This window comes from Nomia melanderi, chromosome 1 (assembly GCF_051020985.1).
Source record: "Nomia melanderi isolate GNS246 chromosome 1, iyNomMela1, whole genome shotgun sequence".
In the NCBI taxonomy this organism is placed as follows: Eukaryota; Metazoa; Arthropoda; class Insecta; order Hymenoptera; family Halictidae; genus Nomia; species Nomia melanderi.
The window spans coordinates 37,618,012-37,630,255 of record NC_134999.1 but is presented as its reverse complement, the minus strand read 5'-3'; the positions used below and the strand labels follow the sequence as shown (position 1 = coordinate 37,630,255).

General features: G+C 48.9%; 1 protein-coding gene across 23 annotated transcripts in view; it reads left to right on the top strand.

The window, feature by feature from the left end:
* by (focal adhesion protein tensin) overlaps positions 1-12,244 on the top strand; it is a 194,647-nt gene that overhangs the window by 172,293 nt on the left and 10,110 nt on the right. For 22 of the 23 annotated variants that reach the window (XR_013000064.1, XM_031971929.2, XM_031971925.2 and 19 more), the window contains 4 exons: positions 2,354-2,637; positions 3,598-4,214; positions 10,379-10,592; positions 11,028-11,219. Coding sequence is in view for 22 of the 23 variants with exons in the window: in XM_031971929.2 (XP_031827789.2) it covers positions 2,354-2,637; positions 3,598-4,214; positions 10,379-10,592; positions 11,028-11,219 (1,307 nt within the window). In the remaining variant the exon portion in view is untranslated. The remainder of the gene's footprint in view (positions 1-2,353; positions 2,638-3,597; positions 4,215-10,378; positions 10,593-11,027; positions 11,220-12,244) is intronic. The other variant, XM_031971926.2, reaches the window with a different exon arrangement.

Below are 12,244 nucleotides of genomic sequence, written 5' to 3'. Positions count from 1 at the left end.
AGCCCCAGCGCCTTGGAATCTTAAACCGGCGGGTAATTTGAATTCTTAATCGCCGTGCGCCGCGAGCCCACGCCGCGGTCTCTCCGCTACCAAAAAAAGGCACGAGAGAGGAGCTGTCCCGCGGCTGGGCCCGATAAAAGAAACCACCTTCGCGGCTCTCGTTATTCCGCCGGCGGAAAAAGGACGACCGTCCGCGAGACGGCCGGCGCGCTCGCGCGGCGAATTTTCAAACAAAAACTCCGCGCGCAGCTCGCGTGAACGTCCGCGAGATACGGTCCCGCATAAAGGAGGTTCTCATCGAGCGAGGAAAGCGCCGGGCGACCGTCTACTCGAGGCTAATGGCGTGTCCACGAGTGCCGGCGAGCTTTAAAGCACACTCCGCCGGTGTGCACTTTCCACCGCAGACTGTTTTTGCCCTCTTTCTCTCGCGGATCTCATTTTTTCCATCGCCCCCGTCGGTCACGTAAGAAACTCTATTAAACGACACGTTGCCCTGAACGTGTGCCATTCAGTTTCGAGAGAATCTTCAATCCGAGCGGATATTCCGTTCAGATGGACGCGCGATTCGTTTAATTCTGGTCGCCGTGGGATTCCGGTGAATCCGTTCCAGGTGAATCGGACAATTTAAACACCGCGAACATTTGATTCGAGGTGTTCCGTCCTGAATATTCAAGAAGTGTATTGAATGCGCATGGAATATTCCCAACGAAATATTCGCATGAAATAAAAGCTTAGCGATAGCGTGTGTAACATTCGTCATGGCAGCGAATCGAATTTCTGCTTCTCGCTTTTCCCGGCGCATCTGCAATTCCGAATCCATGGATCCATCGAAACGGTTTCCCTTTCGAACAATGGAAGATCGATCTCCCGGAGTGAGACTGCCGAGCTCTCTCTCCGCCTTCATTTTCAATTCATTGGAGCTCGAAAGTGCGGCGCGGAGTTCGATCGATTATTCCGCGGGTCGCTCCGCGATAAGTCGTCACCGGGATGACAATCGTGAGACATTTTTCTCCGTTCGCGCCGGCTCCCATTCGGCAATTCCATCACGAACGCCGGGAAGATATATTTTAGCGGTCGAGGAAAGGGCCGTTCCTCGAACCGCCGCGCGCCTTACGTGACGCGGATTTCTGGAGATCGAGGCGAGTCCCAGCGAGATCCCGCGCCGACCCCGTGAACTCTCCGACTTTCTTCGGGTCCGGCGCGCGCGGACAATTCGCCGCGAAGATTGCGCGAGCCACGTGCACGTGAATTATTCAGCCGTGACACGGCCGCGCGGATTAGCGTTAAATTGCTTCGGGACGACGAAGGAACTGCGATCTATGGATCCGGACGGTCCTTAACCCGCCCGGCCGGAATTAGTCCGCGGAGCTTCGTCGATCAACGATTTACTACCGATTGTTCGCCGCTAACGAGACTCTTTGTTCGATGATGCTCCGGGAAATTGCACGAGCTAACGCCTCGAACTAACTTTCCTTGGGTGTCGGCGCGCTCGATTGGGAAAAAGTCGGTGTTGTTTGGGTCGTGGATAGAGAGATTCGTTAATTATCGGATGAATGACCACTTCGGTAGCTGTGTACCCTTTTATAAACAGGATTTGTATTGTTGAAGAAGAAGAGACTCTGGAACTTCGGAATTGGGAAATAAGATTTACGATTAGGGATTCGGACATTTTAAGAGCTGCGAAGCTTGTTAACCCCTTGGCCTACAACAACGAGTGAGACTCGTGGTGAAGATTTTTAACACGATTCAATAAATATATAGTACTCGGTTCATTCGAATTCGAAGTACATATTATTCCTCTGTAATCAACTATTATACTTAAAAGGAAATATAGGTATAACATATGATTAGAATTTTTCTCTTTTTCCAATAAATTATTAATGACAAAATAGCCGTATCAGAGTTGAGAAAGAAATCATAGGCCAAGGGGTTAAATACATATTCGATTGTATTATTGGGTACAAGTGAAAACTAGACTATGGATGATTTAAAAGTACCAATGTTCCGAGTCATTTTGATCATGGGTTACTCGATAATAGTTGAGAGTAGTTAAATAGGGAATCTAATTCCACATATTTGATTGTATTATTGTACAAGTGAAAACTAGACTATGGATGATTTAAAAGTACCAATGTTCCGAGTCATTTTGATCATGGGTTACTCGATAATAGTTGAGAGTAGTTAAATAGGGAATCTAATTCCACATATTTGATTGTATTATTGGGTACAAGTGAAAAATAGACTATGGATGATTTAAAAATACCAATGTTCCGAGTCATTTTGATCATGGGTTACTCGATAATAGTTGAGAGTAGTTAAATAGGGAATCTAATCCGACGTTGAAATTTTTCAGAAGGACGGGAAACACCATTATCGCCGCCACCACCTTCGAGTTCCTCGGTTCAGACGTCGCCTCGTGGATTGGGTTACACTTGCGGTCCCATAGATGGATCCTTGTACGCTGTGGTTCACCAGGGTGCTGCCGGTGGTGCCCGCGGCTCACCATTGACAGTTTCCATGGACAGTGGCATCAGCAGCGCTCCACCGCAGCGACCTAGCCCACCGGAGCCGGAGCCGGATAACCAGGCTCATGGTGATCTTGATAAACTCCTCCATGATATGATGCTCACTGTCGAGGTATGCTCTCGTTTCGCTACGGACAATCTTATCGGGCACACCGCTATTCCGACCGAATCAATAAGCGGACATTCCTTTCGTTCGCAACGCGAGACCTTGATAATCTATCTTTACCTGGAACTTGAACTCGGACCGCGTCTACTTGAGTAGTTACTTATACGATAAGGTTAATCTTTACTTGGAACCTTCGTTTCGGTCTTGTCTACTCGAGTAGTGTCTATAGTTAGACGACGTCGATTTAATATCTAGTATCTAATCCTACCTTCAGAATATAGTACACTTTTCGGTGATCTTTCATTCTCGAAAAGGACACTACGATCAATCGAATCCTACTCGCATCTCTCCTTCCAAACTGCCACATTTCAATAATAATACATTTACGAAAACAGGCAATACTCAAAGAACAAACACCTAACAATACTAACCAAGAGGTACCGCTATCTTCATCCTAAAAAAGACACTACCAATTGAATCCTCCTCGCATCTGTCCAAACTTCGAAATCAAACCAGAAACTTCCAGAAACTCTTCCCACTACACTCGTAAAAACACCCAAGGACCAAACACCTAACAATGCTAACTAACCAGGAGGTAATACTATCTTTATGTAACAGATGTTCCACTGATCTTCATCCCCAAAAAAGACACTACCAATTGAATCCTCCTCGCATCTGTCCAAACTTCCCAACCAAACCAGAAACTTCCAGAATCTCTTCCCACTACACTCGTAAAAACACCCAAGGACCAAACACCTAATAATACTAACTAACCAAGAGGTAATACTATCTTCATGTAGCAGATGTTTCATTGATCTTCACCCTCGAAAAAGACACTACCAATTGAATCCTCCTCGCATCTCCACTTCGTCCAAACTTCCCAACCAAACCAGAAACGTCCAGAATCTCTTCCCACTGGCAAAAACACGCAAGGGCCAAACAGCAAACAATACCTTGTGCCAACAGTCGATGCCAGACCCTCCGTCAGAGGACTACCGAGCCGACAGAAGCGAGAAGATGTACATCCAGGAGACTCGCAGCTACAGCAGCCACGCGAGTAACTCCCCGTCGACGTATTCCACGCTGAAGGACTCTTACAGGAGCTACGGGGCTGGAAAGGAGTCCAGCCCCCCGTACAACACGAGCAGCAGCTACAGCACGCTGAAGAACGAGTACCGGGAGCCGAGCAAGATCGAGCACCGTCGCGAGGAGTACGAGTACCGTGTGTCGCCGGATCGAAAAATCTCGGAGTCCTCGACCGACTCGTACAGGAAGCACGCGGACTCGTTCTCGCCGCCCGGCAATATCGATTATATCGACGAGGACATACCGTACCACGCGAGACAGACCAGCCAGCCGTTCTCGTACGGCGCCACCACGGACATGATCAAACACCAGAAGCTCTCCTCGCCGTCCCTGGTCAGGAAGGCGTCCGTGAGGGGCGCAGCACCTGTCGTCGACTTCGAGGACATCCTCGGCGAGAACTCGAGGCGACCCATTACGCCTTTGAGCCCGAACACGCCCGACCCGCCGCCCGAGTTCGCTAATGGGCCCGTGAAGACCGGATCGGACCATGTCGATGGGTAAGCGATAGCTTCTGTTAGCTGTTCGACGAAACTTTCCCTCGCGGTGATTAGATCCTCGATTAAGTGGCTGACCCAGATTCCTGTTTCGGGATCCTGCCACCGTTCGGCTCAGATTATTCGTGGACTCAGGAAAACGGACCTGTGTGCATTTAGGACATAGCATAGATGAGTTTTGGAGATGTGTAATTAATTGGTTCCAGATTTTTAGTTGGAATTCTCTAGCTGAGGGTAGTGCATGGTGAATTATCGTTGAACATTGGGGATGAGCATTTATTTTCGTTTGATTGTTCGGTGACAGGTTGATGAGTTGAAATAAGGATACAATGTGTAGTTGAAGAGTGAAATATTTCACTCGCGTGTGATATTAATTAAATCAGATTTAGCTGATATTCGAAGTAGCGTTCGGTCTATAAAAAAGGGCAGTCCGATTGCTCAAGAGGCGCTATGAATAATTACGCGTTAGCCAACGAATGTTGAAGACTTCCGGCCGCTAGGACGTCAGAAGCCACGTTTAAGTGTAACCCGGCGTTCTGAGTGGCTTTAAATCTCCGGGGAACGACTTGGAGTATCAATCTCCCCGTTTAGTGTCCGCGAAAAACTAGCGAGTGCCGGCTGACTCACGCTTCGCCCGATTAATGTTGCTCGATTATTCCCGGCGGACCTGTGGCGCGCCTCCTTCCGCCCCTATTTATACGCGCACGCACAAAACTCGAGCTGATTACAGAGTCCCTTTTTTTGGCAGGCTTCCCGCGAACGTTACCGTCAACTTCTCTCGGTGTAACGAATCTCGTAATTAAATGCTCAGACTGTCTATTAATAAGTCCGACCGGCAAGACACGCCTGACGGGAGTTTCATCGTAGCTGATATAGAGTTTCATTACGAAAAGAGTCAAAGAACTAGGAATTAATATCTACACGTCGTCAAAAATGCCTATCGTGTCGAAATCGATCGTTCCGATATAAAATCAATTTTTATACAAAACGGTACGGAAATGGGAGTAAAACTTGATATATACTGAATCTCCATGGAAAACTGAATGAAAAATGTAGAATACAATTTTTCGATAGGACACGTAATTCCTGAGATAATCGAGTCAGAAGGTCTACGTGATTTATACGCGTTGCAAGAAGTAGATACAGTGTGTCATGATCAGACACGCTCAACGAACGCCGCGCGTCGAGCAAATCTTCTAACGCGATTATCTCGGAAACTAGGCGTGATAGAAAAAAACTTCTTTAAACATTTCTAACTCATTTTTTCATGTACAATCATTATCTATCCAATTCACATCCCGATTTTTAAAACATTCCTTGCAAAACTCAATTTTATATCGGAATAATTAATGTAAGAACCTCTGATGTTCGAATATCTTCACTCTGGTCGAAAGTGGGAGGCTCCGGGTCCATTTTTACGAAGCCGCGCGTCAAGATCGTTTCAGCATTGTGAAACTGAAAGAGATTAGTCGAGTTTTGACGGCGCTCGGCGTGGAAAATCACGCGAGTGGAAAGCGGGCCGTTCCTCTGGCAGTGATTCCAGACGGGTGTCGCAACGGCGGTCCGAATCGGGCGCCGCAAAAGATGCCCGAGCGTCGGAAGGGGATCACGTGGAAAAGATCTGGGAGGAGGAAAACCGGCGCGGGACAATTAATAAATTGTCTACCCATACGCGGCCACGGTTACGGCACTCGGCGCGCGTTTTCTGCCGCGAATGGCCAATGCGGTCGGCCGCCGTGACTCATTGTCGTCTCCGGCATCGGCAACTGGAAAGAGAAAAATCGACCCGACGGTAACGATGCGACACGCTGTATCGCGTTATGAAATACGAGGCCCGCGGTTTGCGGATGGATATTGCGAGCGACCGTGCAGGTTCGCCGGCCGGGCAATTTGTCAGCGCGACGCGGCGCGCTGATGAGAAACGAAAATAATTGAGAGGTGGGTGGCTCGGGAAGAGCAGTCGCCGTGGATCGTGTCTCGGGGAGTTTGTTAGTTTCGAAATTAATATTTCGAAGAATCTTTCGAGTTCGCTCTTTGAGGATTTAAGCTTTGAAATTGACATTTCAGCTCGAATACTCGGGAACTTTGACGATTGCACGACTTCGGAGTAATTAATATCGGTATTTAAACTTCGGGGGATCCGAGCTTTCGAATTAATCTTAATCTTCGACGGTTCGCTGTTCCGAATGATGCATTATTAATGTCAGTAGATAGGACGGATAGAATGAAAATGAGGAGGCCAAAGATTCCATAATTCAGCGAGAAAGAAGCCCGAGACATCTGCTGAAACGCGAGACATTGTCTCGGGGCTTCCCCGCGAATCCAGGCTGCCGGGAATCTAAAGTTTGACTTTGTCGAGCCGCTGACACTGTTCCTTACAGTTAACGCGGCGCGTACAGGCCATCTGTCAGACAAATCTCCGGAACTCGGTGTACCGTTGAACCGCCGGAGCGGAAAGATCGTGTCCACCGTCGAGGTAGCACATTTTCCGCTCGTCGCCGGTGAATTTTCAGCGCGCGGCTCGAAGGGGGAGAGCTTTTTTTCAGGATAATACAACATCTGAAACCCGAAGAAAGTAGAGAGTGGGAGGAAGAGGCTGCGTCGGACTGTCCGGAAGGAACGACGGAAATACGAGCTCGCCGAGGAAAATTGTGGAGGGGTTTACGGGCCGCTTTTGTGCTCCCGTTTCTACTTCGAATGACTTCCGCATCCGAGTGCCGTTTCTCCGGGCTCCGGGGATGCCGCGGGAATGGAAAAATTGCCGGTGCGAAGAAATACATTCGGAACGTCGGAGAATTACAAAGAAGACTCGGGAATGGACCCGACGAGGAGGAAAGGACTGGACTCGGGGCGGCCGATTTAGCGCGTCCCGTCTATTCTATATTTATAATTATGTCAGAGGGCGAGCCTGCTCCAGAAATAGGGGATTCCTCTCTCTTCCTCCCTTCGAGACGGTCTTTTTTTCTTCGTCCTTTATCGCCGGAATTGCTCGAATTCTTTCGGAGACGCCCTTTCGGAGTGTGCTCTCGTTTGTTTGGATTATAGCTTTTGAGAATCGCTCTGTCAAAGGAGTTGGAAGTGTATAAGGAACGGGTATACAGTGAAGACACCGAGTAGAGAAAGACAGTAACGGACAGACGAGAACTTTGAAGAATGGACACACTTAATATAGACAAGCGCAAATTGAGATAAGCTGTGACAATAGATAAAGAAGTTACACAAGCCGCGAAGATAACAATCCTCCAAATTAGCAAATACATCTAACAAACAAGATACCAAACAAATTGCCGATCGAAGTCAAAGGGAACTATCAGAAAATTTCAAGAACTCGATGGATTGAAACGAACGACGACGACTTAGAAACTCCAAGTTTAAACTAACACGCTCGTCGGACGATTCTCCAAACCGCGAACCATCCAATCCACCCGGAATGTGTGAACTGGCTGTTCACCGCAGTTGTTCTGGCCGCTGCCTAGGCGGTGCGGTTTCCCTGAAATTACGGTAAACGTTCGGCATTTTCAACGATTGTTTCCGTGAAAACCGCTCCCGTAGAAGGACCATAACGGCCCGGCCGCGCAGAACCTGAAAACCGAGTCGAGTCGCGGCCGCAGTCAGCGCGGCGAGGCGCGGCGAGGCGAGGCGAGGCGAGGCGAGGCGAGGCGAAGCGAGGCCCCGAAAGGAGAAGTTCTTTGCGCTCGAGAAAGCAGACCTGCCAAACGTCTGTCGGCCTCATCGACCATAAACGTCGCCCGTTTCTCCATCGGGCTGCTCGGCGTCGGCGGCAGCGGCGCAGTTTTTCATAAATATCCGTGCGAATATAACCGGCGCGTTTCGCAAGCCGGCCGCGCTCGCGGGCGCGCAGGTCGATGTTTATTTTCACGGGATTCGGGGCCAGGCCGATGCACAGAACAGCTCGTATTTTACGGCGACGCGCGGTTCGACGGGGTTCGACGAACCCGCGCACCCGGGCCACGGTTAACAAACTTGTTAAACGTGGACACCCGCTTTCTCTCCTCCATTCACGCGGGAACACGCCGCGTTCGGGGACAGAGTTACGATCGGCTCCGTATCGGCGAAACCGCATCTTTATAGGCGTACCCGACGACCGACGCTCGCCTTTGTCGAGCTTTGGCGAACCTTTCGGTCCATTCTCTCGCTCTGATACGATCAATTTTCGCCCGAAACTGTACCTCCTCGATTGTCCGCTCGCAAGTGGTCTGCACGCTCTCGAGGAAGTGTCGAGGGGAATTCGTGCAGTTTCGAGAAGACCGTGGTAATTTGATCGTGCTGTAGGAAACGATCGAAGGGATCATTGAGACGGCCGCGCGACACGCCTGATAAAGATTTCTCAATTATCGATGAATTCCGATTTAATATTCATTATCAACGTTCAACTTCGCGCCTCGTAAAGCATCGCTCCGATGAACGTTCCATCGTGCAACGAAGATCGCGGAGCAAGGTATCCGGCGACAATCCGCGTCTTTAATCAGCTCCATTACCATCCGCCGCGCGTCCTTTCGCGGAAGATGCATATTTAATAATCAATAATCCTGCCTGGCCAGGAGCGGAACGAATTAATTTCCCCGCGGTCCAGGCGTAATAACAGAGCCGTCTCGGAGAAACCGAGGAAAACGTTCCCGCGTCGCGCGTCCGGCCTCCGCGTGCAACGGGCCGCCGCTTTACGATTCACCCGGGGATCGTCAGGGTGTGGCCCGTGCTCCCCGCCAGGCCGAAGTATAAATTTCGATCCTCGTAAACAAAAAATGAACGAGAGAGCCGACGGTCCATTTATTACCGAGCGGAGATGGGAATAGAAAGAGAGAGGGCGGAGGAGGGAGAGATCGGCGAGAGGAACCGATGGCCCGAAGCGACCTCGTCGATCAGGATGCAATTATCCGGGATCTATCGCGGTAGGAGGTCCTGATTCTGGGCCCTCTCTTCCGACTGGTAACCGTGACGGGCCGGTTTGTTGCTGTTCTAACGAGGCTTTGTTACACGACTCGCGCGTCTCGTGTTCTCCCCGCTTTTCTCTCTCCCTCTCTCTCTCTCTCTCTCTCTCTCTCTCTTTCTCTCTCTCTCTTTCGCCCCCGTGCCCGTCGCGAGAAAGTGGCTTCTCGTATTTTCATCTGCCGGTAACTCGAGTCGGTGTTAGAACGCGAAACCGAGAACTCCCCGTGTACTGGATGAAAACAGCTGCTCCGCGGGGACGGCGATCCTTATCGCACGGCTGACGGGGATCCTCGTCGATTAGGTTTTCTGCTTTTGACAGGGCGCGCGGTATTTGTCTTGCAGATTGAATCTCGCGAATCGTGAGCGGAGAATGGGAGAGGATTTTAGGGGTTTGGAAGTTTGAAGGTGTTGGATGGCGGAGAGTTTCGAAGTTTGGAGTTTGGAGTATTGGGGACTCTACGTTTGGAATATTGTGATTTTGGGAGGTTTTGATATTTAGGATTATAGGATTTCAGGTTTAGGACTTTGGAGGTTTGAAGGTGTTGGATGGTGGGAAGTTTCGAAGTTTGGAGTTTAGGGTATTGGGGACTGTAGACGTTTGGAATATTGTGACTTTAGGAGGTTTGGACATTTAGGATTTTAGGATTTCAGGTTTAGGAATTTGGAGTGTTTGGACATTTAGAATTTAGGATTTCAGTTTTAGGAATTTGGAAGTTTGAAGGTGTTGGATGGTGGGAAGTTTCGAAGTTTGGAGTTTAGGGTATTGGGGACTGTAGACGTTTGGAATATTGTGACTTTAGGAGGTTTGGACATTTAGAATTTTAGGATTTCAGTTTTAGGAATTTGAAGGTTTAGACATTTAGAATTTTAGAATTTCAGTTTTAGGAATTTGGAGGTTTAGACATTTAGAATTTTAGGATTTCAAGTTTAGGACTTCGAAGGTTTAGACGTTTGCAGTTTCGAATGTGTCAGCTTTGTTAGAGAGGGGAATGTGGGGTGTTGAGGTGAGATTATGGAAAAACCTGAAGTTCGGTGAGGTAATGCGACGTTCTCGTTTAATAAAACGAACGAATAAATCCGACGTTCGAGGCAACGGCCGCGTTACTTGTACCGCGGCATTGTTAGAGTTTGTCGCTTTCATGGGAAATGTAGCCGGGGGATCGCGAAAGTTCTGATGCGAATTGGAAAAGTTTCACATTGGTTTCTGGTGTCGGCAGATTATCGTGGCTGAGGCAGCAGCAACTGAAACTCGCCGCGAGAAGGGACGAAAGAAATCCGGGAAAACTCTGGCGACAGGAGACAGGAAACCGCGTGATCGGCGAGTTGAGGAGTTTGCAGAGAGGCAGGCTGAGGCACGACGGGTACGCGAGTGATTCGGCGGTCCTCGATGACGATGACGAAACCTGGGCACCGCATTCTGTGTCTGGACAGGTGGGACACTCGAACTTAGCAGCTAAAATAATTAAACAACTATTGTTATCCATCTTCACTCGGAAGTATCTTAAAATATCCAGTCTACTAATGGTGTGTCAAACAGCTCTCATTCTGTATCGTGTACTTTATAATCAGAGTGAACGTATAATTAACTAGAACACTGATTTCTAAGGAAACATGCAGATCGAATTAACCCATTTCATTCGTCAAGAAATTCTTGTGCAATTTAAAGAAAATGTTTTCCATTGAAAACATCTTGAAAGAATATCACATTTAAATCGATTGAAAATATTGCTACACATTTGTTTAATAAATACTCGTACTGACATAAACGAGAAACCCGTTAAGTACTACACTGAAATGATGCAGATTCGGTTAACAAAGTATCTCAACGCCTAAACCATTAACGACCCGATGAATTGTTAAACACAGACGCAAGCAAGGCCAGTTCCGTACACCTCCGCCCCAGCGAGTCCTCTGCTTCCGCAGCGATCGAGCAGCCGGAAGTACAACGGTACCGCCGGAACCGGTACTCTGGGAAGACCGCGCGCCGAGAGCGTGAACGAGCGGCCCTTCATGTCGGTGAAGCGAGCTTACGAATACCGCAAGTACGGCGACAGTCAGGTAAGTGGTCCGAGCGTTGAGGGATAGTCTTTCGCTATTAGTTTCACCCGGAATCGATCGGCGATTTTCTCCCGTTCCGTTCCCCGGCAGACCGAGAAGCGTTCCCTCGTTGCTCGAAAGCAACGAAATCACAGAGAGGCGGCGGCCGTGCACGATAAATATTTATTAAGTCGTCGGGAACCACCGCGGAAAAAGCGGGCCGAGCCCCGGAGCACCGAGAGCTACTTAAAATAATTGTCGATAATAAGGATAATAAATTCGAAACGGCGGCACGATCGATTCCGGCATGCGCCGATGAGACGGCGGCAGCACGAACGCTACAATTTAGTCCCTCGTAGGCAGCGACTGTAAAAGCAACTTACTTCTGCGCCGTCGTGTTTTATGGTTATGCCCCCACAGTTAGATCCTAAACAGCAAGAAATCGCTCCCCGCCGCCCGACCAGCCACCCCACACTTTAGTCTTTAGACCCGCAGAACGATCGCGTAGTTATTGCCGGCGTACAGCTTAACCCTCTCCCAACTGCCTGCCTTTTCGACCGGACGACGCGCGCTGTGTCTCTAAATCGCTATTACGAAAGAGGGAAACGTTTCCGGAATAATTTATGCTCCTCCCGAGCGAGCACCCGGCGAACATTCCGATAAATTATAGTCCGCTTCGCGAAACGGAGCCCTCGAGATACGTTGACGGCCGTAACGGCTGTCCTGTGAGAGGATTTCTACGTTTATCGCGCGTGAAAGCGTTATGATTGATAATGTTTGGTCTCCGCTGACGAGCCAAGTCGCGGTGAAAGTGATGTTGACGTTTCGTTTTAGAGGTCAATCATTAGCTCACGTTTCAGGGGAGTTAATGTAGTATAATTGTTTTGGAAATCTTATCAACAGAACCATTTCTCTCTTTCTGATATCGTTCGATTCAATCCCCTAATAATTCGAGCCGAAAGTCTATGAACGAGCTGGTCGAAAGGGATTCCAAGGGAGAATTCGTGATATAGATTGTAAATAATTGCGAAGCAAAGGAATCTAGT